The sequence below is a fragment of the Lytechinus variegatus genome, chromosome 10, assembly GCF_018143015.1.
Source record: "Lytechinus variegatus isolate NC3 chromosome 10, Lvar_3.0, whole genome shotgun sequence".
Lineage (NCBI taxonomy): Eukaryota > Metazoa > Echinodermata > Echinoidea > Temnopleuroida > Toxopneustidae > Lytechinus > Lytechinus variegatus.
In genome coordinates, this window is record NC_054749.1 from 35,118,484 (window position 1) to 35,143,921 (window position 25,438).

The 25,438-nt window shown below is 36.4% G+C and overlaps 1 protein-coding gene across 1 annotated transcript; it reads left to right on the plus strand.

Moving 5' to 3' along the window:
• The first annotated feature begins 1,217 nt into the window (after window positions 1-1,217).
• Window positions 1,218-24,782, plus strand: LOC121422573 (syntaxin-8-like). The gene is made up of 7 exons (XM_041617720.1): window positions 1,218-1,419; window positions 5,933-6,032; window positions 6,661-6,755; window positions 8,410-8,520; window positions 10,441-10,559; window positions 12,022-12,114; window positions 24,463-24,782. Exons 1-7 carry the CDS (start codon window positions 1,394-1,396, stop codon window positions 24,483-24,485), a joined length of 567 nt encoding a protein of 188 aa, XP_041473654.1. The 5' UTR covers window positions 1,218-1,393; the 3' UTR covers window positions 24,486-24,782.
• Window positions 24,783-25,438: the final 656 nt, after the last annotated feature.

A 25,438-nucleotide genomic window follows, 5' to 3' on the forward strand; every position in this document is an offset into this window, starting at 1 on the left:
TGCCACTATATGAACATGATGAAGAAAATGTCTCAAGACAAGATAAGACGGTGGGCGAAAGTAGAACGGTATCGAATTTTCATTAATTTGTTTGATGTACACATTCTATTCGCGATTTACAAAAAGAAAAAAGATTTCAGGTCACGCAGGCTGCAGACTCGCATTATTCGGTTTGCCTATCCTCCTATTGAATTCTTTTTAGAAATTCCTTTAAAAACATGTTTCTGGACCGCGACTTATCAGGTTGCTCTGTGCGCTTGCTGCTCGTATTTTGATTAGTGAGATGTATCCTCATTGTGAATTCTAACAGTCCTTAAAGGACAAGTCCACCCCAACAAAATCTTGATTTGAATGAAAAGAGAAAAATTCAACAAGCATAACACTGAAAATTTCATCAAAATTGGATGTAAAATAAGAAAGTTGACATTTCAAAGTTTTGCTTATTCTCACAAAAACAGTTAAATGAACGAGCCAGCTACATCCAAATGTAGTCGAGAGTCGATGATGTCATTCACTCACTATTTCTTTTGTTTTTTATTGTTTGAAATATGAAATATTTTGATTTTCTCGTCATTGTCATGTGAAATGAAGTTTCATTCCTCCCTGAACATGTGGAATTCCATTATTTTAACATTTTGTGCTTCAGGCAAGGAGGTCCTAATCATCAAATTCGTAAAAACTGAAATATTGTATAATTCAAACAATAAAAAACAAAAGAAATAGTGAGTGAGTGACATCATCAACTCTCTCATTTGGATGTAACTGGCTCATTCATATAACTATGTCATAACTTTCTTATTTTACATCCAATTTTGATAAAATTTTCAGTGTTATGCTTGTTGAATTTTTCTCTTTTTATTCAAATCAAGTTTTTGTTGGGGTGGACTTGTCCTTTAAAATGCCCCTTTTCATGTCAGTATATATCATCAGTATACGCATCTTGTTTGTTTTACAAGTGTTCAAATTGGTCCTTTTAAGGACTGAAAAAATCCAACCATTCACCTCATGCTTTGCAGTCGCATTATGGAGCACATCTCTGCAATGAGCCCATACAAAACAATCTGTAAAATATTATATTTTTAGGCAACAGTTCACTTTATCATTGATTTGGCTTGATGCGCATCCTGCTTGATTACAATGAGTGTTCAGTGTTCCGATTTTAACTCTAAAGGATGGAGTTTCATTATGATGATTTTTTTTTCAATCACGATTTGGATGTTTCAGCGACACCGTAATATTCGGTCTTGTGATCTTCAACAAGCTTCAACTAAACCTCTTTCACATTTTTTAATTGGTATCTAACCATGTACAAAGAGTGATTATTGTACAAGTGCATGAAAAGATAGTTCTTTGTTAATTGCATTGGTATAGGGTGACATAATTTTGTTGAAAGATGGCAGGATTCGGTGGAGATGCGTGGTAAGTTGTGGCTAAATTACTTGTTTACAATTTCCTCCCAATGTAGTCCCATTCATTGATATCCAAGTTAGTGACACAAATATTTGTGCATTCGTTGATGAACACCTGTCTTTTATAATTAAACGAAATTCAAGGTAAGTGGTGGTTTAAATAATACAGGTTAGGGTTGGTGGTATTTGATTATATTATCGCTAAGAAAGTATATATGCTTGTAAGAAAATAAAGAAGGCTATATTAACAAAAATACCTAGCCAAGGCAAGACAATGATTCAATTTGTGATGATATTTTGATTAAAATGCATGGCAAGTTGTTCCCCTAAGCTAAGTCTGCCCCGTCCCCCTTGTCTGCGCACACGCGTATCTGTGCGATTCTAGTAAAAGAAGATACGCAACAAGCACAATTACAACTGCTGTACATAGACGGGTATTCGTAAAAAAATCCGACTCAAAATGGTGGAAAAATAATGAATTTATGCCTTCTCATTCAATGAACGAGCCAAGGTTATAATATAACCTTGTTCTCAGTTATTTCTCCATGTGTGGCAAAATAAGGGTGGCAATGTTTGGCTTATTTTCTCTTTTTCTTTGGGGCAAATGCTTGATTTTTTTTACACTGACAGTTTCCATTACACCTATTATTCATACAACTTGGCTCTTATTTAAATTTGATTCTTTAAATCATTTTTTTCTTAATTAAATATAGAGATAAAAAAATGAAAATTTTCTTGCCATATTACTTTCCACCAATAGAGGGCGTACCCAAAAATATGCCCAAAATTCAAGTTTTTGAGCGCTCTGGTGAATACAAAAATTATTCCCAAGTTACTAATGAAAAATAAATTGCAACTGTATGGAAATTAGTAATTTTGGTCACAAAAGTGATATTTTAATGATTTTTTAAAGTGTGTGCTCTGTACAACATTGGCATACCATAGTCCTACCCACTCATGGTTTCAAATCGTCTCGTGTGTGAAGGATTCATATGCACCTGGTGCACGCGAATCTTTCACACCCTTTTTACTAAAATAACTATGACTTTACATCGTAGCTAAGCATTATATTTATTCTATGACACTTACCGAATCATATGGATCGTTTGTTGAATTCTGTTTGGTGTTGTTTTGAATAAAATAAGAGCATTTTTCGTGATCTTCACGTAGATGCCTCTTGATCAGCGTTGATATCAACTTTTGCCTAAAGAGGGCGCGCGATATTATTTCAAAGTCGGTAGGCACTTAAGAACCAAGTAAAATTATGTCACTCTCGCCGATGAATATTCATTAGATCGTGGTCGTGCGTGTTCAATACACACTGAGTGCATGCATGCAGAGAGTTTTTATTGAACACGCACGACCACGATCTAATGATTATTCATCGCGAGAGTGACGTAATTTTACGAGTGTCCTTTCAAACTTGGTTCTTAAGTGCCTACCGTACCTTTGTTTACGGTGTTGCAAGCTAGCTGCATTCTAGGCGATCAGCATTATTTTCTTGCTCGTTCAATCCACTTTCATCATCATCTTGTCAAAAGATGGCGTACTTTACCAATAAGTATATACATGAGATGCAACCTGTTGATTTTTGGTACAATTTCCTATTATGCGCTGACGACTTGAATTGAGAATGTTCGATACGAAAAATTGCTTTTCGATTGTTGTTTGCGTACTTTCCACCGCAGTATTAAGGACGGATCGAACGGAGTATCCTGGTTGAGACTTGGAGGTAAGCGATAAAAACAGTTTTATAAATAATTTCCACTTCATTTTGTTTTTTTAAACTAAATTTATTAAAAAGAAATCATTAGTGGAGAAATACTGAAACGTTTGGCGTTTCTAATTCCCTCACATTCGTGTGATGAATGAAAACGTCAAAGTCCACTATGAAACCACATGCGTTGTGCGAGGTTAGTATTACTAACCTCGCATGTTGTGTGAGTGAGTCCTACCTGTAGATTCCCCACAGGCAGGGTGGTAGCACTCATTCAATGAACAAGGTTATAATATAACCTTGTTCTCACTTATATCTCCATGTGTGGCAAAATAAGGGTGGCAATGTTTGGCTTATTTTCTCTTTTTCTTTGGGGCAAATGCTTGATTTTTTTACACTGACAGTTTCCATTACACCTATTATTCATACAACTTGACTCTTATTTAAATTTGATTCTTTAAATTATTTTTTTCTTAATTAAAAATAGAGATCAAAAAATGAAAATTTTCTTGCCATATTACTTTCCACCAATAGAGGGCGTACAAAAATATGCCCAAAATTCAAGTTTTTGAGTGCTCTGGTGAATACAAAAATTATTCCCAAGTTACTAATGAAAAATAAATTGCAACTGTATAGAAATGAGTAATTTTGGTCACAAAAGTGATATTTTAATGATTTTTTAAAGTGTGTGCTCTGTACAACATTGGCATACCATAGTCCTACCTGTAGATTCCCCACAGGCAGGGTGGTAGCAGTGAACAAGTGTATGCCTTATGGCATTTCATGTGACGGCCTCAAAATGCAGCCCTTCTCATCAAAATCCCTGAATCGTGTGCAAATTGAATGAGTGCGCGGACATGGGGTACCATTTTTTTTCAATCTGAAAATGACTGCCCGAGGTTTTTTCAAGAAAATCCTATATTTTCTTTCATTTTTCAATGAGAAATTTGGTAAAATTACTCTTAACAATATAAGGAATATTAGTAACTGAAACATTTTGTGTTCAAAATAAGAAGAAATTCAATGTTAAATCTTAAATCAAATAGTTGGGTGCGCAAACTTGGGGCCCACCATCATATAAATAACTATAATTAACATGATTAATAAAAAAAATAATAAGAGTCTGTCAGATAATTGATGAAACGTCAATATCTGAAAATGTTGTTTGGTTTTTAATGGCGCTCTCATTAAAAAGAATAAATGCACCAATCAAAATTATTCCATCATATCAAAAAATATATTTTATGTTATTTTCAGTAGATAAGGCCTTATATTTTAAGATTTGAGAAGTATAAAGGCTGTTAAATTTAAGATTGTGCAAGCGCACGCAAGCTTTGTTACGCTTACATGTAAATGCAAGTGCAAAATATACTGTGGGGTCACTTTCTCACTGCAACGACCCTGCCTGTGAGGAATCTACAAGTAGGACTATGGTATGCCAATGCAGTAAACAGCACACTTAAGAATTTCATTAAGATATCAATTTTGTGACCAAAATACTTATTTCCATACAGTTGCACTTTATTTTTCATAAGTAATTGGGGATAATTTTTGTATTCACCGGAGGACTCAAAAACTTGGATCTTGGGCATATTTTTATGTATGCCCTCTATTGGTATAAATTAATTAAAATTGCAAGAAAATTTTCATTTTTAAATCTCTATTTTTAAGGTAGAAAAAATAAAGAATTAAATTTACTTAAGGGCCAAGTTATATGATGAATAGCTGTATGAAAACTGACAATGTAAAAAGACTTCAAGCTTTTGTCCCCTAGTACAAGAGAATTGCCAACCTTATTTAACTACACAGGGAATAGTAACATAGAACCTTATATCATAACGTTCATTGAATGGGTGCGTGGGGGTATGGTATAACTTAAGAAATATCAACATCATATCGCATTGGTGAACACCGGATGAAGGTGGAAAGTGCAGTGCAATATATATTATATGATAAATGATGTCTATAAATTATAAGACATTTCTTATAAATATATAAAAAGAGTATAGTTTTGCATCATTCTTAGGTCATTCCTAGCTTCATCTGTGGGGCCTGGTGCCCTCCTGCTTGCTGCCTCGTTCACCGACAGTTAAAGGGGCAAGCCTGGTCAGCACACTACTCACAGGAGCTCTAGTAAAATATTAAGGGCACCAGCCCCCACAAGACTGAATGAGTCATATAAATGGAGTCACCACTCACCAGCAATCATTGGCAAAAATTCTCTTCCAATTCCTAGCCGAAGTCGGGTCATACTCGCAAGATTTGTTAACGAACGTACCTCAAACACAATGTTCCTTGTGCATCTTTTTTCTTCTGAATATTGGTCTAATTAACACTATTAAGGGAAATCTTTCAGAAACAACATTGTTGAAACATCAATTTATTTGAAGGTGTTTGATAAGAAAATGATTAAAAAAGATGCTTACATCATCAACATCTTATTCTTACAGGTAAAAAATGTAGTTGTACAATGTAGCACACAATTATTTCATGAGAAAATCTTTAAAATCAAGTTTAATTGTCATTATATTATGATATATCTATATCTGGCACATTAATATTAATTCATTTTTGTGAAATCCTGAAATCTTGGCTAAAATCCAATAACTCTGAACGTCACAAACACAGAAAATCATATGTGGGGTAGTTTATAGACAAATACCAGATATTTTGATGGAATGTCTTGGTTATATGGTTATATCAGGGGTTACATGTAGATCTCCTTACAGCTTTGTATCATGAACACATCTTCAACTTGAGTGCAGATCTCTAGATGTTAAATTTTTTTCTTATTTTTAATCACCAGGCTGACAGACCATGATGCCTGTGTTCGTCTGGGTCAAACTATCATGGAAATGCTGAATGAACGAGATGGTCTACAGAGAAGTGGCTCAAACTACTCAAAGGTACATTTGTTTTCCTGGTTGTGCTCTGAATGTATTGAGATACTAAACACTCTTTTCATCAATACCTCATTGACATATTTCAAAGACTTTTGTCTACAGACACTAGTTATAATGCCAGCTTATGCAAGCACATACCTTAAAGGGTGGAAACAATAACCAAGATCCTACTCTATTGTTCAAACTCCAAACTGGTACTTCCTGTTCATTCAATATCAATGGATTACCCCCCCCCTTCACCAATTTCTATACTCATCTTGGACCCTGTGTAATACTCTCACAGTATCAATGCTTTATATATTTCTTGAATACAGAAAATCTGTTTCTACTTGTGAATTCACATCAAGTTCACAACATTATGTGAGCATTTAGTTGTGTAGGTTAAGAAAACAGTAAGTGTCTTTGATGGATTATCACACAGTGAGAAACGCATGAAAACTTATTGAATAATCCCTCTAACGTAGAAAAAAGAAATTTGACATTCAATTGATGTTCTTTCATGGTTGATTGCCTTCTAATGAAAATACAGATTTTTTTTGCTTGTTTGAAACTAGAAAGCAGGATAGGAGATGGAGTATATATATATGAATATAACCAGATCATCATCAATATCTTTTCTTTTTTTCCCCAGATTAATTCAGAAATCCGGTCTCGTATCAGGAGGTATCAACAGGATGTTCAACTATTGGATCAAAATCTCAAGAAAGCATCAAGTTCATTCCACTTGTATCCTTAACTAAATTAATACGCCGCAACTTCAGATGAAATATTTTATGCTGTGATTAGAGCTTTGAGAACTGTGGTTTTAGAGTTCACAACTTTGAGAGTCATACATTTTTTAAATTTTATTTTAATATCAATTGCTGTTTTAAAAAGTAGTGAAGGTCCTATATCATAATCATTCCAAAATTATGTTTCTGATTCTAACATGATATCAGCTTGCTTTAAGAATTCACTTCCATATAGTGGCATGATAAATTAGTTATTTTTTATCAAAATCATATTATAAATTTATACCCATGAAGGATATCAATCTTTATTCTACTAGAACATCAGATTTAGAATATTCCATTATGGTGAAAGTCACAATTTGATTGACAGGTGGTCCATGTAATTAACACTTTAAATTTGGAATGTTGGTTCAGAGGCTGAATGATATTCATTATAGGAAGGTTGATTTCTGTATAATGTACATCATTCCTTTCAAACCCTTTCCACCCAACTCTATTGAAAAAAAAGAAATGTAGTTCATTTACTGAAGGTCATCATAATATCATGCATATGCATGGGAATGTGTGATCTAAACTACTTTCAAATTTGATACAGGGAATGGATTGGAAGTAATCTTAAATGTTGATTTTGAACTTTACTACTAGATTATTGACTTACCCTTGTCTTTTGAACTACAGTACAGCATCATCTAATACAGTGAGCTGTAAGGATTGATTTTAATTTAATAGGCATATATCACCTTTTCAGTCTGAGTCCTTTGTAGTATGACTGTTCTTTTGCACTGTACATGTCTTTATATTCTCTGATGTATCAAACCAGTTGCTGTCTCGTGCAAGTGGGTAACATTTTCATATCTTTGTATGGCATGTAAGACACCTAGATGGGGTCCACAAAGCTTTGTGTTCATTTTCAGAAAAATCATTCTTCTCGTAAACTTTATTCTTCATCACAACATTAACCTCATCAATGATAATATTCAGTTCTTTTATAGCGTGTGACACATACATGTAGCAATGCATGTCCCTATGCACTTGGATGAAATTAAGGAAAGAAATTCGAAAGTAAGTAAAGAGTGTTGGGCACTGAGTTCATTACAAGTTAAACAGATACTTTTGTAGGGAAGTCTTAAACTTATCGAAATCATGAATATTTCTCATATAATTGGGAAGTGCATTCCATAAGATGGAAGAGGCATGTGCAAATGAGCGCTCACCATATGTTTTGGTAACAATGGGAGGAATAGCAAACAGCTGCTTTGTGCTTGATCTTAGAGTACGAGAAGTCTGATTTAAAGTTAATAATTCGGTTAAATATGATGGAGCTATCTCATGGAAGCATTCATATGCAAAAACTAATAATTTGAAAGAAATACGAGAATGAACAGGAAGCCAATGTAAGTTTCGTAGTACAGGGGTGATTAATTCATATTTTCGAGTTTGAGTTACTAATCTTGCAGCAGAGTTTTTGATAGTCTGTAGTTTCTTTATTTGTCGCTGTGGTAAACCGAAAATTAGTCTGTTACAGAAATCAATATGACAGAGAACAAATGCATGTATTATCATCAATGATGATTCATAGTGCGCTCAAAGCAAACATAAAATGATTTTAATCTTCATTTTTCCTTGACCAAGATCCTGTCTTTGTTTAGAACACAGAGGGAGGCAGACAGAAGGAGAGCATTGGTAGATAACCTGAAGGCCAAAGAGAAGATGTTACAAAACTCTTTCAAGCAAGATGTCACATATTCGGCACCTGAAAGGTAGCTCAGTTTCTTTTTATAAACTGTGAAAGTAACAGTAATTTTACATGTATTATCAAGAAGCTGCTGTAAACTGCTTATCTAAAAAAGAGCCAAAGGAGTAAATAAGAGAGTCAAAAGGGGCCTAAGCTTTCAATCCTAGCAGAATCTTCTGCTAGGATGACAAACATATAAGGTGGAACAACCATAATATAGACCACACACATTCAACAGCAACACTGGAACAAGGAGACAAAAGGGGCATTAGTGAGAAGAGATGACCAATCAGGTTAATGAAGGGGATGAAAGAAAAGGAGTAGGCAGACACAAAGGGAAGTTGGTGTGAGTAAGGCCAAAGAAAGACCTCAAGCCAAGAGGGATTAAGATAATGAGGCAGGCAACATCAAACAGGATCTGGAACAAAACAGTGATAGAGGGTATGAGGAAGATATGAATAACAAGAGAATTAGTGAGAGGTGGGTCAAACAGGTAACAAAGAAAGGCATAATAAGCTTGTGCATAAGAGTGGGGAAAAAAGGGAAAGAGAATGGAACATTAATTTAACATGTATTATCAAGGAAATGGCATTTACATGAAATTTCAATATATCAGTTAAACTCGCCAATGGTTCATTGTAATGTTTCCAAAAGCTATTCATGAATTACATCCGACTTTATGAAAGACTGGAGCGTGCTATAACTTCTGAAGGTTTCCATGCCGAAGAAGAATAGTGTAGTAGGTTTCACGGTACACCATGTATCTTTCTTGGGCAAGTGTTGGTCCTGAAAAGGACCACCCAATCTCTGGTGTACCGTGAAACCCACTACACTTGAGCGTGCTGATAAACTAAATGAGGTATCCCCAAATTCATCTTTGTGGTAAAACAAAGTCGACTGGATACTCCTAAATTAATACAGGGTTAAAGTGATTGGTTAACATTGGTTTGACTTTTAAAAAATCTGAGCTAGTAGGTCACACTTGTCACCTGTGTCTGTGATATGTTACAAAAATGAAGCCAAGAAAAAATTGCGTTCGAAAATAATTATTTAGTGCTTCAAAAGTTGAAATATAAAGTGACCGGAAACACCATCTTAATTTCATCCCATACACTTATGTGTACTATTTAGGCATCTATAAGACGCCTATTTACAAAATTGGTGTTTGCCTTGTAGATTTAGCTTTTCATTCTCAATAATGGTTGTTTTCAGGGTTTATTAGTTCTACAAAATGTAATACATGCACTTGTACACATGTTTCATCTTGGTTTGAGAATTTTTTAAATCAGCTACTCACAAAGTTAAACAATACCTTTAATGGTAGAATTTGTATTGAAATGATTACTTACACAACAAGTAAAACAATGTACAATTTTACAAAGATCATGTACATATAGCTGATGAGAATTAAAATGATTCATACCTCAGTCACATTTTCCCAGTGAGTCGAAAGCAGCTGTTTTATTTGTTTATATTCAAACTATCTATATGCAGGTGGTACAAGAAAATGTTAAGACAGTTGTTTTTGACTTGCGGTATGGCTGCCGTAGGGGATATATGACTAAGGTATTAGAATCTAATTTAGCAGCTAAAAACATTTGTCTTTTGTAAGTCAAATGACAAAGAGCTCTTGACAAAGAGGTTCATGAACAGTACCCAACTTTTGATAGCCGACATTTTTTCTGTGAACACTTGTCACACTGACTGCATGTTCTTTTAATTTGATATTATTTCTCATTCCAATTTAAACCACAAATCCTTTATACAAGACTATCCACTTGAGAAATATGTTTCTTGACTCGATCTAGTGGTTCTTATTCATTAGTTTTATTATTTTTATGACCATGCTGTTCACAGTTTACAATCCCAACACATAATGTCTTATTCCATATTATCTGCACAAATTGACTTCATTCTGGATTGCAACTCTTTTTTTTCTTGTCAGAACAAGTCTATTGCCGAGTACATCGGGCTTTGCTCAGGATGGCTGGGGAGGAGTGAGTGAAGAAACAAGGAATCTATCAGTCAATGAATTACAGCAAGAACAACAGAGAATAATACAGGGTAAATAAAACAAGATTTTAAATGGAATTCACAGATTGGGGTGATTATCTGTAAATCATGAATTAAAAGCATACCCCAGATCATTATTAAAGGACAAGTCCACCCCAGCAAAAAGTTGATTTGAACAAATAGAGAATAATCTAAGAAGCATAACACTGAAAATTTCATCAAAATATAGGAAAGTTATGACATTTTAAAGTTTTGCTAAATTTCACAAAACAGTGATATTCACATCCTGGTCGGTATGCAAATTGGCAGACTGATGACGTCACCCACTCACTATTTCATTTGTATTCTATTATATGAAATATGAAATATTTTAATTTTCTCCTCATTGGAAGGTGAAATAAGTTTTCTTCCTCCATGAGAATGGGAAATTTTATGGTCCTCTACAACTGGTCCTTATTGTTTAAGCTGTAAAAGTCGAAAATTGTTTAATTCAAACAATAAAAAACAAAAGAAATAGTGAGTGGGGGACATCATCGACTCTCTCATTTGCATGTTGCCGAGTTGTACATATAACTGTTTTGTGAAAAATAAGCGAAACCTTAAATGTCATAACTTTCTTATTTTACATCAGATTTTGATGAAATTTTCAATGCTATTCCTGTTTGATTTTTCTCTATTGATTCAAATCAACAATTTTCTGGGGTGGACTTGACCTTTAATGTTAAATGATGGCAGTGTTGGTTGGGATGATAGATGTAGGGGTCTAGGATTGCCATGATGATGATGATGATGATGACATTGATGAGGAAGAGGAAGATAATGAGGAGGGGGAAGAAGGGAGGGAAAGAAGAAGAAGATGGTTAATTATGATAGCAGGGAGAATTATGACAGTGGCGATTACAATAATGATAGTGATCCCCCTTATAAGTAGGTGTCATATTTATTTCAAATCACCCATAATGGCACATTTCATTGAATATTAGACAATACAAATGGGCTGACGAGCAGAAGTAGATTTAGAATTAAAAAGGAGTAGGGATGAAAGGCAAATCGGTATTAAAGATAAATTCCAGTTTTGGTAACAATCTCAAAATGACGTTTTACAGAATCTAATATAATAACCACCCAAGTGTCTGTATGAATAAAAAATATGTGCCAAAGGATTCTGGAAGAAATTGTGTAATTGCTGAGAAATAAGCAAAATGAGCGCGGATTCGGTCACTTCCGTCGGGTCTTTATTCCAGCAATATTAATACACTGTCCCATGTGTGCCTATCTGTGTTGGTGATCTTCAGTGTGAACATTTTTCAGCGTAGATGTCAAGATTTCACAAAGTTCAGTTTATGTAACTGTACCAGATCTAGATCCTCGATAATATTCTGACAATTAAGCCTGGTTTTACAGGCGTTCTCATGAAATCAGTGTTTACTGCAACTACTGGCATTTCTCTTTAACCTACATGTAGGAGGACAGGGAGAGTGATATTATTTTTATCGTTATTTTATTTTTTTAGAACAAGACCAAGGTCTAGATGACTTATCAGCAATCATCAATAAACAGAAGAGACTTGGACAAGTCATAGGACATGAGGTGGACGAGCATATCGGTAAGAAAGATACGGTGTCAAAAAACTTTAAAAACAAAATAAAGGGGAAAGAACATGAAAAAACCCCACTACACTCGCAAATTCATTGTGGCAGAGGTGGTACCACCTCATGTTTCTAAAAATTGTACTCACCCATCTAAAAAATGATATTTATATCTTGCAAATTATTGCTGCCCTTGAATTTTCCAGAAAAAAATAAAATGTTATACCTTGGTGTAGCCCGCAGAGGACTGTAATGATCTTTACTGATGTGGTATTTCTATTGTACTTGTGAGCATTTAACTCTCTTGGAAGTTTGATGGTCTTAAGATAAATGAGAAGCTTTACTAAGAACAGCAATTTTTTGGTCACAGGTGGAGTGGGGGAGGGGGGATGTTCGACCCTCTCCCATTGGTCACCATTGGTCACAAGGAAAAAAATCCTTCCAAGGGGGCTGGCACATTCCCGTGTAGACCCTAGAATGCCCCCCCCCCCCATAGCTGAGACTAGAATCATAAGCATCATGCTTACTGGACTTGAGAGCTGTAAGTCTGATATGGTTCTTAAATCACAGCCATATTTCAGGTTTCTTGCATTATGCTTTCAAGTTTTTATGTCTCAAAGCATTTTTACGATTTGGTGATTTCAGATATCATTCTTTTGTGATGAGAAGGCTCCTCTATACCTCCCTGTGACAAATTATCTTAAAACTGTTAATTTGAAACCTTTGGAGAGGCAATGAATGAAAAGGTCTGCTGCCCTCTATTGGCTGTTAGTTGCACTCATAGATAGAATGAGTTTCAGTCATTGTTGGTGCACTTTATATCTGTGAAAAACTCTTTTTGAATTCTTTCTCTCTCTCTCCCTCCTTTGAAAATGGACAGAAGGACAACAAGAGGGTATAGTGCCCTCTATTGGTGCTCAGGGTGTCGTCCTGAGGAGAATGAGTTGAAATTATTTTGAGTGGAATTTGTTATGTGTGGAATGCACCTTGCTGACTACTGACACAGACATGAGTCAGAGAACTGTACATTTGTATAAGAAGCAAGTATTTTTTCTTTCATTTTTGGGGGCTACTTTTAATGAATAAATAATAGTATTGAGCTTTTATATAGCGCTTAATACAATACAGTTTCTAAGCGCTTTACAATCTAAACAGAACATAAATAAAACAAGTACGATATCATCAATTTAAATATACACAAAGTATGAATATAAGTGTACAATTTAAGAGGTAATTAATGTTAATCATATAAACAACAAATCAATAAATGAAATAGAAAGAAAATAACAGATAACTGGTAATTATTAAGTGTAAAACAGGAAGAGGTAATGAAATATCAATCATATAACAACAAGTCAATAGAAAGATAACAGATAACTGGCCATTGCAACAGCTTACTTGTTTTGTTGATTAAAAAGATGGGTTTTGAGTCGATTTTTAAATACATCAACAGTAGGAGAATTCTGAATGTGGACAGGGAGATTATCCCAGAGAGCAGGGGCACACACCGAGAAAGCACAATCACCATAACGGGTACGAGTGCGAGGGCCAGGTGCAAGTTTTCACAACTTACTCTATTGCAGTGAATGGGAGTTTCCAGGCCTTTTTTTCATTTTTCAGGGCTTTTTTGAGCAGTTCAGTGGCAAAATTATTTCCGAGCCCCATGCATTTTTTCCCGATAAGAAGTAGCATGATACAGTTGCTACCTCACATGAAATCCTCTGTAATTACATTTAGAAATAATGAATTTACACCAAACTGAAATTACATTTTATCATTCTGTGATCAAATATGCAATTTTTGACTCTGCATGAGGATGACTGTGTAAATTATCCCAAGGTGCGTTTCATACCTGCCCTTCTATCACCCGAGGCCTTGGCCGAGAGGTGTTTGAAGGGCCTGTATGAAACGCACTGAGGGAGTGACGATGTACACTGTCATCCGAATATAGAGCAGTCCATATTTGTTTTATATACCTCATCGATAATCACATAACTCTATCCCCAATCGATTTAATTTCAGGACCACTAGTGTGACACTAATCTCAATTTGATTAGCAAAATCACTTCAGTTGTAATTCAAATGAGCTGCACTCCTGGGGCTGCTCTCCTGCATGCTGGCGCTACCTACGACAACCGATAAATCCAGTTGGCCAGCCATCAAATTTGTGATGTGTAGCGAAAAAAAAAAAAAAAATCTATTCTGATTTTTTGTTTCCTTCCTGTTTTATATGTACATGTACAAGACTATGGAACATTTTGCTATAAGAAGATGAATATTCCACATTTTCATTTTTATCTATTTCACTTAATGCTTTCGAATCCCTGGCATTGGTGTACATATGTATGTCATATTTCTTTCCCTTGCCTACAGTAGGGAGTAATTGAAAGGGAAATTAAATAAAATGCCAATGAGAGCATGAAACACAATGTAGCCTGCCAATAATGAGATTTCCTGCCCAGATAACAAATACATGCTGAATTGTACATTCATGTCTTGGCGAAGCATATGTGTATACATGGTGGGATTAGTTTGAGGCAGTGGATTTATACTGTATGCTGCCCTCTACTGGTGATCTGTTGCTAGTGTTCAATAGCTTTCCCCAATGTACATGTACATAGTCTTCTATGTTTCAGTTGGAATTGAACCATTAATGAAATCATACAGGTAAAATAAAGTTTAACCTATATATTTAGGTGTAATATTTTTGACAAAGATTCATGTATCAGCAGTATGGGATTCCTAATGTGCTAACTTTTCTTCTAGGCATACCATTCTTTCCCTTTAAATGGTAAGCGTCTTCCTTTCACCCATTCCACCATAGTCTTTCCAACATTCAACTTTCTGATTAGTTTCTTGTGTCCTTTTGTTACAAAATGTACATGCAGAATTATTCAAATAGTTTCTTTTTCATCCAAAGAACTAAATATAAAAGAGCTCAAATGAATTGACATCATTTTCAGTTCGAGGCTGAGCTCTCACTTATATGAATATCTGAGAAAGTCTACCTTTTGTTGCCATTAAAAAAAAAACCATGAGAGATTCCGCAGCCCTAAGTAGACATCAATACAATGATCACACCCGAGACCGGTGGCTGTTTTGACAATCCGAAACAGAGACCAGCCCCCTCTCGATCCAAATCCCAGCTGAGCAGCCGAAAACTCTGCAGCAAAAATAAACGTTTGTTTAAATGTGGCATACACAAGGGATGGTACGCTGGAGGGAAGAATGAAGGAAAGTGGTGGCTTTCCCCCGTCACATTGTGCTCTTTATATTTGATACAAACATGGTCTAGAATTGTTGCCAACGTAAACCTTTCAAGAGTAGATTGATGACATTTTAAGAGAGACATTCATGTGTTTTGAATAGACCTAGTTTCTTCTCTACAGTATATTTCGAACATGAAATGCCCATTTTTAAATCGATCATCAGTTGGACATTCTTACTAGGGCATGAGGTGTGGATTTCTAACAGCGAAAACAAGTGAGAATCTTCATAAAATCTAGTTCACTTAGACAATATCTTGAAAAAAATAATGAAAAGAAATTTTAAGGAATGTCAGTGAGTCTGAAATCTGTCATTATTTCATGACAAAATAAATAAGAGGATGAAACTTTGTCAAGAAGTTCAATTCAAACATTAACATACAAGTGTGACCAGTAGAAGTAATGCATTACAGATGGATATGGTGTTGGTATTATTGATTACTTTTCAAAGAAATTGCATAGAATGTATGTATGATGAAAGAATAGTTATTGGAAATCACCTTAATGGAATGGAGTATTCAATTCAATTCATTTATCTCCTTTTTCAATCTTTTTTACATTTACAATGGTAGTTCAATTTACAAAATATTATATCATTTAAATCAGTTTTTAAAAATACAATAATACCATGAAATCAAAAGGGAAGGAGACCAACTAAAAAGCAGAGCTTGTAGGGTGAATGCCCCCCTTTTATAGGTACATTTTATGAATAAAAAAAATAACAATATACATGTAAATATAGACATACACAAAGAGAATGAAGAAGGGGGGAGGAGGGAGTGGAAAACATTGAACCCATTTAAAAGTGTTTGCGAATTTGTGTTCAGTGAAATCTTTGACATTTATGACATTATGGTGTATATTTCATGCTATTTCATGGTATATATTTCATGCTCTCATATCATCCTTTAATGTTTTCATGGTGTATATTTTTGCACATTGTAATTACAGTCCTCTGGACACTGATGTCTGATTACGTTTCCCCCTCCTTCCTTGTAATAAATCATGGTTTATTGACATCATCGCCCATGAGGTCATTCCTTATAATTTTAATTATAGTCTGTTATTGCGGACACTCTCCGTCCATATCACTCACCAATAGCTGCTTTAATTGACCATAAAACAGCAAATCTTCTTCAAACATGAGCTACATTAATCACCTCCTATTTCCTGGATCGGTGCTGATGACACTTTCCGTCTTGTTTCCTTCTGTCTGAAACAGGGGGAGGGAAAGGGAAGAGAGGGGGGATGGGGAGGCGGAGGGGAGCTAGACGGAGTGGAATGGGTGGGGAGGGGATGGGGAGGGGGAGCAGGGGATAGAGTCAGGGGGAGATAGAAAGAGGGGGGAGGTTTAGAAGAGGAGATAAAGGTAATAATAGCCAATTTTTATAAAGCGCTTTTCCCAGAATAGCTCAAAGTGCGTTACAGCATATTATTTCCATGGTCATTGTATTCATTTCAATCCCGCATGAAAAGTGCACAATTTCCACTCCCTGGGGAGCATTCCTTGCATCCTCATTACCGCGCTGGCAAAATCAAACATACAATATCTTTTGCATCCTACCGGGTACCCATTTAGCACCTGGGTTGAGAGTGGCAAAGTGTGGATTAACGCTTTTGCAAAGGACGCTAGACTGCGGTGGGATTCAAACACACGACCCTCTGTTTACAAGGCGAGAGTCAGTGGGTTTGCCCAGCAGACTAGGGAAGGCTGGAGGAGTTGTTCGGAAGGTAAAAGGGAGAAACAGGGGAGGGGTAAAGAAGAGAGAGAGAGAAAGAGAGGGGTAGAATGGCAGAGGATAATGAACAATTGAATTTTCTATTAAAAAGCTGGCTATCCTCAAAGATTTCCTACTTTTCTTGAGAAGAGAGAAGTTTTAATCTTCGATTGAGCGCAATCGCATGATGAGAAAGAATGACTCAGATCATCTTGCTTGTATTGACAGACATGGTTTGACCAACTATCAGGGTTTCCCCTCCTTCTTGTCATCCAGAATTACAAGGGCACTCTGTGGTGATGAAATGAGAGGAAGAGACTTGCATTAAGAATAAAATATAAAAAGGGATGAATGAACTCTTGTTGCAAAACTGATTTTTTTTTTCTTTTACTATGCTGCATGAATATCTCCATATTCAACTTGTTCTTAGATCAGTATGGGAAAAGTGTTTCTTTATGTAACTTTTTTATAATCTTCGATTGAGCACAATACGACCAATTTAATTTAATATGCAAATTTCTGTATTAAAAAGTATTCAGTATTTAGTGGGTTAATATGTACAAAGTGTTGTAAGATACTGATGGCGCATGTACCTTGAGGGTATCTTTGGAGTTGGCAGTAAATGTACCCAAAGCAATTGTAGATAGATGCATTGTTGAATGGCTCAGCTGTCGTCAAGCTTTTGATGACAGACATGACATGAGAAGCCATGAGGGGCACATGTCACAGGGAATTACAACTTTGCATATATGGCAACTACCATGGTAACATGGCTCAGTATCCAATCGCAATCAAGGATTCCATGGTAGGTGCAATGATGGAAAAGTTACAGGATGAAAGTTCCATAAGTGTTATGAAATAGGCCCCAGGTTATCACTACATCTGTGGGATTTAGGATATGTGGATAAATCATGAAAAAAGACAAGGGACAAGAAAATGAAGCATTTAGCAGTAAAATAGTAAAGGTATGTACTGTTGCTGTAAAACAGTTATTAGTTTATTCCCAAATTACATAATGCCCTACATTGTAAAATGTTTCTAGTCTTGGCAAGGATTCATGGAGAGAAAACAAAGAGGAAAGTCAAAGAAAAGGATATACAAGTTATATTACCAAGGGCCTGTTGCAGAAAGAATTGTGATCAAACGCAACTAAACAAATCTTGCACAATTTGATTTCCAGCCAATGAAGCACCCGTATTCGGGACTTGCGCTAGATATTTTCACTTGCGTTTAAACGCAACTCTTTCTGCAACAGGTCCCAGGACTGATAGCAGGAGAATGGTTAACACTTATCAATTAATTTTACAAGGTATCTAATTCTGACTCCAGAATCCCCAGTATCTTATTCTGAATCCAGCTTACATTCTCATACATATCCAACTAGTCAATCAACATCCTTGTCATCCAGAAGACATCAGAGATCTTGAGAGTACCAACCTTACCTGCAAACATACAGTACATGTATGTTAGAGTATGAGTCAGGTATGATCTATCAGTCAACAGGCTAGTTCCCCCTTCTTTTCATCCAGTAATACAACACTTCATTAAGAAAAAAAGTGAAGAAATCAATAGGAAGAACATGAAGAAATACTGTGGGAAGAAATACAAAACAGGTTTCAAAGACCTGGCATTGTGACCGATGGTGTCAAACCGAAGGTATGCTGATGAATTTTCCATGGATGTGATGTCGGAATGTTTTACAAGGCTGTTGTAAAGCGTTGAAGGACTGTAGAAATAACTTGATTGGAATAGGACTTGTGAATGTTTGGTCCCCAGTTTTTCCTTGTGTTTTAAAGAGAATATCATTCATGCAAAACTCTCTCATTCATTTTTTAATGGTGAACTATTTTCTTCCTGTCAAGTCTTCCTGTAGCATCATGTTAATTGAGCTGAATAGTAAGCTGCTGATTCTAATGGAGCGGGACTTCCCCTGTGGTCATTGAATGTTGTTTGGGAGTTGAATGCTGAAGGAGAGAGGCGTGCTCTCAGCACGTTAAGAAGTAGTTCAGCTGTCTTTCCTTTGGTTATTGACTGGTGTTTGGGGGCTGAGTGCTGAAGGGGAGGGGTGTGCCCTCAGCACCCTTGGTAGAAGATCAGCTTTATTTCCTATGGTCAATGATTGGTGTTTTAGGATGGAGCACTGAAGGGAAGGGGTATGCTTTCAGCACCCTTGGAGGTAGATCAGCTGTCTTTCCTGTGGTCATTATCTGGTGTATAGAACTTGAGCCCAAAGGGGTGGGGTGTGCTCTCAGCACCTTGGTAGGAGAACACCTGTCTTTCCCCCGTGGACATTGACTGGTGTTTGGGGATTGAGCCAGAAGGGGGGGGGGGGGTGCTGTCTACACCCTTGGTAGGGAATAAGCAGTCTTCCCTGTGGTCATTGAATGGTGTTTGGGAGTAGAGTGCTGAAGGGGAGGGGTGTGCTCTCAGCACCTTGGTAGAAGATCAGCTGTATTTCCTCTGGTCATTGATTGGTGATTGGGGGATGAGCCTGAAAGGGAGGGGTGTGATCTCAACACCTTTGATGGGAGATCAGCTGTCTTTCCTGGGTGAATTTGTCATCAGTCGCAACAGATCACCTTGGTTCCTTTTGACATGCATAGTCACCTCAGGGCTGCAGTTTTGAATTCTTTTGTTTTATAGCTCCCCAAAATGATGTACATGTAGTTTGAAAAGCCTACTGGCCTAGTATCAGCCTTGTCTTTTGGAATCTCCTGGGCCTGATGATCTAATGATAAAAGAATTACCTGTCTTAATAGCCATCTATCTATGGTGAAAACCTGTCTGTAGTGGTCATCTAAATTGTCTCCCTTTAGAATGGAATATGGGTTATAGAACCCCTTTATAAAGGCATTCTCTCTCCAATGACCATTTTTGTTCACCTGCATAGCAGAACGAGACTATAGCTGCCACTTTTCTGACAGCGACGGCGGCTGCGAAGTCAACATCAAATGAGTTTTGATGATGATATACAGTTAACACATGAAATTCCATGAAGGTTTGCTCTTTATAAGGCATAGCATCAAACCCATGATAGATCATCTCAGGGAATGAGGTTTATCAGAGCTGGATGGATCATAATAAAGGTGTAGTAGAGGTATTATGGTCTAACGATTTTAAAGTTTCCTGACTGTGAATCACAGGGTCTGGGTTTCAATCCTTAAGAGGCACTCTACATCCTGATCTTGACTAGACGCCAATCTACTATTCTTTGATACATGTAAATGTAGGATGCAATAGTTCTTGTCACTGTCCACCCAGTTGTTTAAATGGGTATCAAGCAGGAAGAAATTCCTTGAATGCTTGAGCACCTATAGGCAGCCCAGCTACAGACGGGGTATAACAACATTATCATGTTAAGCAGGTCCTCTGGTAGAACAGTTTTCAAAACTGAAATTGCCACCCTGGATGTATATGACATTATTTTTATCATTATTTAGTAACATATTAACTTTGATCCATCTGGATGTGATTTTGCAGTTGTGACTTTAGCAGGAGTGACAGAGTTTAACAGCTCCGTGCTCCAAGTGAGTATAGAATATGTCTGTAGACAATGCATGAATCATATGACAGGTGATATAGGAATTAGCTATAAAAATGTTGGATTCTTGTGTTAACCCCTACAAGATGACCCACATTGTGTCAACAACGTTCCCAAAGCTATCCTTTTGAAGAAGTGGTCAAAATTTTGGATACTCATCTTTGTGGTCTGTTTCTTTTTATTTCATTGTCCAAGCCACAAGAAAAAGAAAAATCCTGTAGAGATTGTCATCATTGATCAAGTATCATCTTTCTTTTGAACTTAATCCAACAGGAGAGGGTTGGGGTCCAAATGAAATGAATCAGCAAATTTTTAATAGCGGGTCAACGTTTTAATGGTCTTGGTGCTAACAAGATTAGGGGTAGCCCCCTGAGAAATGCATATTCATAGATGTAGTTGTGTTTTTTCTTCCTCCTAACCCGTTGACTTTTCCTAAACAAGTAGCTTTGCCCTGAGTAAACCTACATATTATCTCTTAGACTTTAAGTAGAAATTTTATGGACCACAAATCATGCGTGATTTGTCTAAAACTAATAAGTTTTATCAGAAGGGCCCAGTTTAACCATCTTTCAGTCCATGTTTCATTTTGACAAATGTTTGCAGGTCTATTGACCATTTTGTCTAATAGTCACTTGGTCTCTTTTTGCAATTTGCTGTAAGTACCAAGTGAAAAATCACCAAAGGGAAAATCATATCAAGCACATACCTGTAAAGACTGAAAGCAATTTTATAAAAAGATATCCAACCACACTGTTTATTAATGAAATATTTTATGACAACATCAGCAGAGCTGCCAAGTAGTACTGATTTTCAGTATTTAGTACTGAAAAGTAAGAAAAATGCTGATATTTTAATGTAAAATACTGATTTCTAAAGTTTGAGCTTTATGTGTTGTCCTATGAAATACGGATTTTCAACTTAAAAAATGCTGAAATGTTCTTTTTCAGGTTGGCAGCTCTGCATCAGCCCATTGGAACAGAAAATCGTTTATTTCATTCTGGGAGCAAGTTTTAGAGTGTCAATTTTCAATTTGTGCTACGGGTAATTCCTTCTCATTCACATGAATGTATATATCTAGGCTACTGTTACTTCAATAGATTTTTGAAATCTTGGGTTTCAGAAGTGAGAGTAAACTAGAGACTTTTACCTTTCCCCTTAGGGTTTAGAGCCCCAACCAGACAAATCTAATTACCATTGAATCATCCCCTGATTAGCTCTTCTATGCTTCTGTTCACTGCTTCATATAGGACCAACAACAGCTCTTCAATCATTGAGAGTGAAATACAATGTCAACACTGCCCTTGGGGTCTAATCATTGTCACTCTGCATTCTGTTTTGTCCTCATTGACACCCCCTCCCCCAATCTCAAGTCCAGCGAAACTAAACTGTCTAGGTGTAAGCCCCCATCACCCAGAGGCATTCCAACCAGAAACCCGAACCCTTTTGTCTGAATCTAATTTCCACATCACTCAAGGTATGGTCCGTAGAGTTCTTGGCCCGAGGGAGCTGGTCCGTGTGCGAGGGTCAGGACTGGACAGTTCAAGAGAATTGAGGTCTAGTCCATTGTGGGAGTGGACTTGATGATTTGTGAAATTCATTGACTAGTAGCACTCAGTTGTTGGTTAACTTAAGGTAGGCTTTGATACCTGTAAAGCTTCCCTCTTCTTCAGATTGTCTAGTGCAAGGTTATTAGCAATCTTGGACTTATTATTTCGCATGAATAATTTGAATCCATCTTTCTTGCAAGCCAGCTTGATAATTTGTCAAATAACACACCTTTTTACCAAACTCTTATCAGGATTACTTCCTACAAAGAAAGAAGAGGGATAATTAAAAATTTCAGACTGATGATGATGGATTTTTATTATTATTTATGAAATAAGGAAATGTCAAATTAAAATAGGAAGTCTTTTCCTGAATACAAATACATATAAAGTACAGTAAAATGACTAAAAATATGAAGTTTAGGATTATCAGTCTAGGTGGTAAGTGGATAATACAATATAGTTAAGGCTCATGAACCTTGAAATGTGATCTGCATTTGTCTTGTAACTCTTGTGGATGTGTGTAAAACTTGAAGGATCAGAACTGTGTGATAATTTGGACTAGTGGAGACGGGCCTACAGAGTCCACTAATAAAGCACCAAAATGATAATTTATTAAATTCCAAGAAATTCTAAAACCATGTTTCACCACTTCCTGAATGATGTAAAACATAAATCATTTCTGGTTTATTTTATATACTTGGATATAATGGATTTTAAATTGATAGAAATTAGAATCATTACAACCAGCTTTCCATTGGGGATATTTTCATTTATAGCTTGTCTGAATGGCCTTGTGTTATGGCAGGGAAATGGCAAATTGATGGGGGAACATATTGAATCATGCTTGTGTACAAAGGTACAATTATTAAATTGAAATAGTTATTTTTTGTAGCTAGATTTGGATTAAATTTATGGAAAGTAATAATAGTCTAGTGAGACCTTACCTGTATTTAGATTGCCCGACTTCTAGATGAACCAATGGAAATAGCTGTTTTGAAAGTTTACCTATCAGCGTTTGGAAATTAAGTCCCAAAATTTTGAATCACTGAAATGGTCAAGGCTTACAGACTGTTGATCAGTAAGCCAAAAAAAAAGAAGAAAAAAGATTGAGTAATAAACAGCATAACCTTAAATGCAATGTTACATATACATGTAGACTCAAAATGCTTAGTTTCTCAGGTGAGAAAATTACATTTACTGGCTCTTTTTGTAAGCTTTGTCTTAGGACATGTAGACCTACATGATGTAAACTGGTTGGTTATGTCAATAAAAAATAAAAATTCATGATTTGGAACTGTGCATAACACTGCATATCCCCCTTCCTGAATATGAAACAAGAAAATTTATTTCTTTTTAGGCCACAAAATGGTCATCGAATTACCAACAACAAATGTTACAACAAATTCCATTTTTGGTTGGGAACCAACAAAGTTTTTTCATTCCTATAGTCTTCTTTTTGTGAGGAGAAGTAACCAATGTGCCCCACGAGAAGGGGGGCAGGAGAGTAGATTGAATTTGCTCTTGATTGTTACAATTATCTAGGGAAATGAAGCCATGATTGTTTTCGAGCACTGTTCACATTGTGAGTAAGGGGAAATCAGCAAGTAAAGGCCTGGTCACACCGCCTGAGCATTGTTGGAGCGGTCATGAAGCGGAGAGGAAAAATCATCACCGCTCGCTACCGTTCACCATTTTTGATTTCGATTGTTTTTTTGTTTTTCCCCCCCCCCAATTTTGTCAGCGAAATTCGACTCTCTTTCCCTTCCGCTCCGCGACCGCTCGAACAATGCTCGGGCGGTGTGACCAGGCTTTGATTGCTAACTTGAGCTAATTCTATAGTAGGCCTATATTTTCCTATATTGCTGAGTTATACTCACATTGTTCATCTGCATCTTAATTTACATTTTTTCAGTAACTTAAGGCAATGCATTAACCCCCCCCAAAAAAAAAAAGTGCATGACAATATTTGCTTTTGAAGTTCTAATTGTTTTTTAATCCTCCATTTAGATAGGAGAAGTCACTTTTTTTTTATAATACTTTGAAATTTTGAATTCTCAAGGCCTATATTGTTCACATGAAGAATATGTTCAGAAAATAGCTCTTCTTGCTAGTAGACTATAATGCCCCAGCCACATCTGTGAGTCCAACTCAGACTGATTTCTAATGACATACCTTTGGTCGGTTGTGTGTCAGATTTGCCAATGCGACTAGCACTACCAAAGTGAACACATTTTTTGAGTTGTTAGAGGTGTTTCTCTTATCAAGGTTTTTCTTTCTTTTCCCCCAAATTCAGGCTTGTCTTCTGGGACTTCCTAATTCTGTCAAACTTTAATTGTTTGAGGAATGAGGTTGGTTTGCTTGTTTTGATGGCTGTATTTGGAGAATGTGGGAAAGATAATTGATACAGGCAGTATGGGTAGTTCAGTCAGTAGGTGGTTTCAAACCGCCTCGATCATAAGAATCCCCGTTAAATTATGAGAACTTTTTTAGGCTAAAAAAATACCCATTAATTATTCCTACATTCACACCACCCCGAAACATACCTTTCTGGATAAGTTCCTGAAGTTACAAGCATGCGCAGTATGGTCTGTATAAGCAGGCAATGCACGAGATTCAAAATCACTAGCCCAGCAGCCACCCACGGCACCCGCGTCCAAGGACACTCTGGGCTAAAAGTTCCCGTAAATTGCTTTCACATTGCCAAAATTGCCCATTGCCACCTGCGACCTTGGAAAAATCCCCGCAAAAGTTCTAATAATTTTGCCAAGTACCTACTATTTAGCGGGTATTTTCTTTCGGGGAAATTACGCGTAGTTTGCTTTCACATTATCAAAATACCTGGTCTTTTCTGATCGGGGTAAATATCCGGATCAGAGAATACCTGGAACTGACAAACTTCGAGGCGGTCTGAAACCACCTAGTGAATCACCAGATTGTCTTTGGAACTAATAAACCTCATTCACTGAACATGCTTTCAACAATATAAAAAATAAAATACCCCAACATGAACAACCAATTTTCAAACTTTCAAACGGAACCTAAGTTTTTGTTCTCTGTAATGCCCACCTTTTCTTATCTATGTATATCAATACTGCGATTTTGTTAATCCAATCTACCATTGGACTGGTGTCCATTTGTATTTAGTGATAAGACTTAATATGAGAATGTTAGTGGAACAACATTTCATTGGAAGTTTATAGGATCATGGGTAGGATGTCTATTTATGTGGTGTAGTGGTTCCGACTCTCGCCTTGTAAACAGAGGGTCGT

What these genes read in the sequence shown, in the direction of transcription:
- LOC121422573 (XM_041617720.1), top strand. Translation starts at nt 1,394, where the DNA reads ATGGCAGGATTCGGTGGAGATGCGTG. An exon ending in GTGGCTCAAACTACTCAAAG is followed by an intron (nt 6,033 to 6,660) that starts GTACATTTGTTT and finishes TTTTTTCCCCAG; the next exon opens with ATTAATTCAGAAATCCGGTC. An exon ending in GCATCAAGTTCATTCCACTT is followed by an intron (nt 6,756 to 8,409) that starts GTATCCTTAACT and finishes GTCTTTGTTTAG; the next exon opens with AACACAGAGGGAGGCAGACA.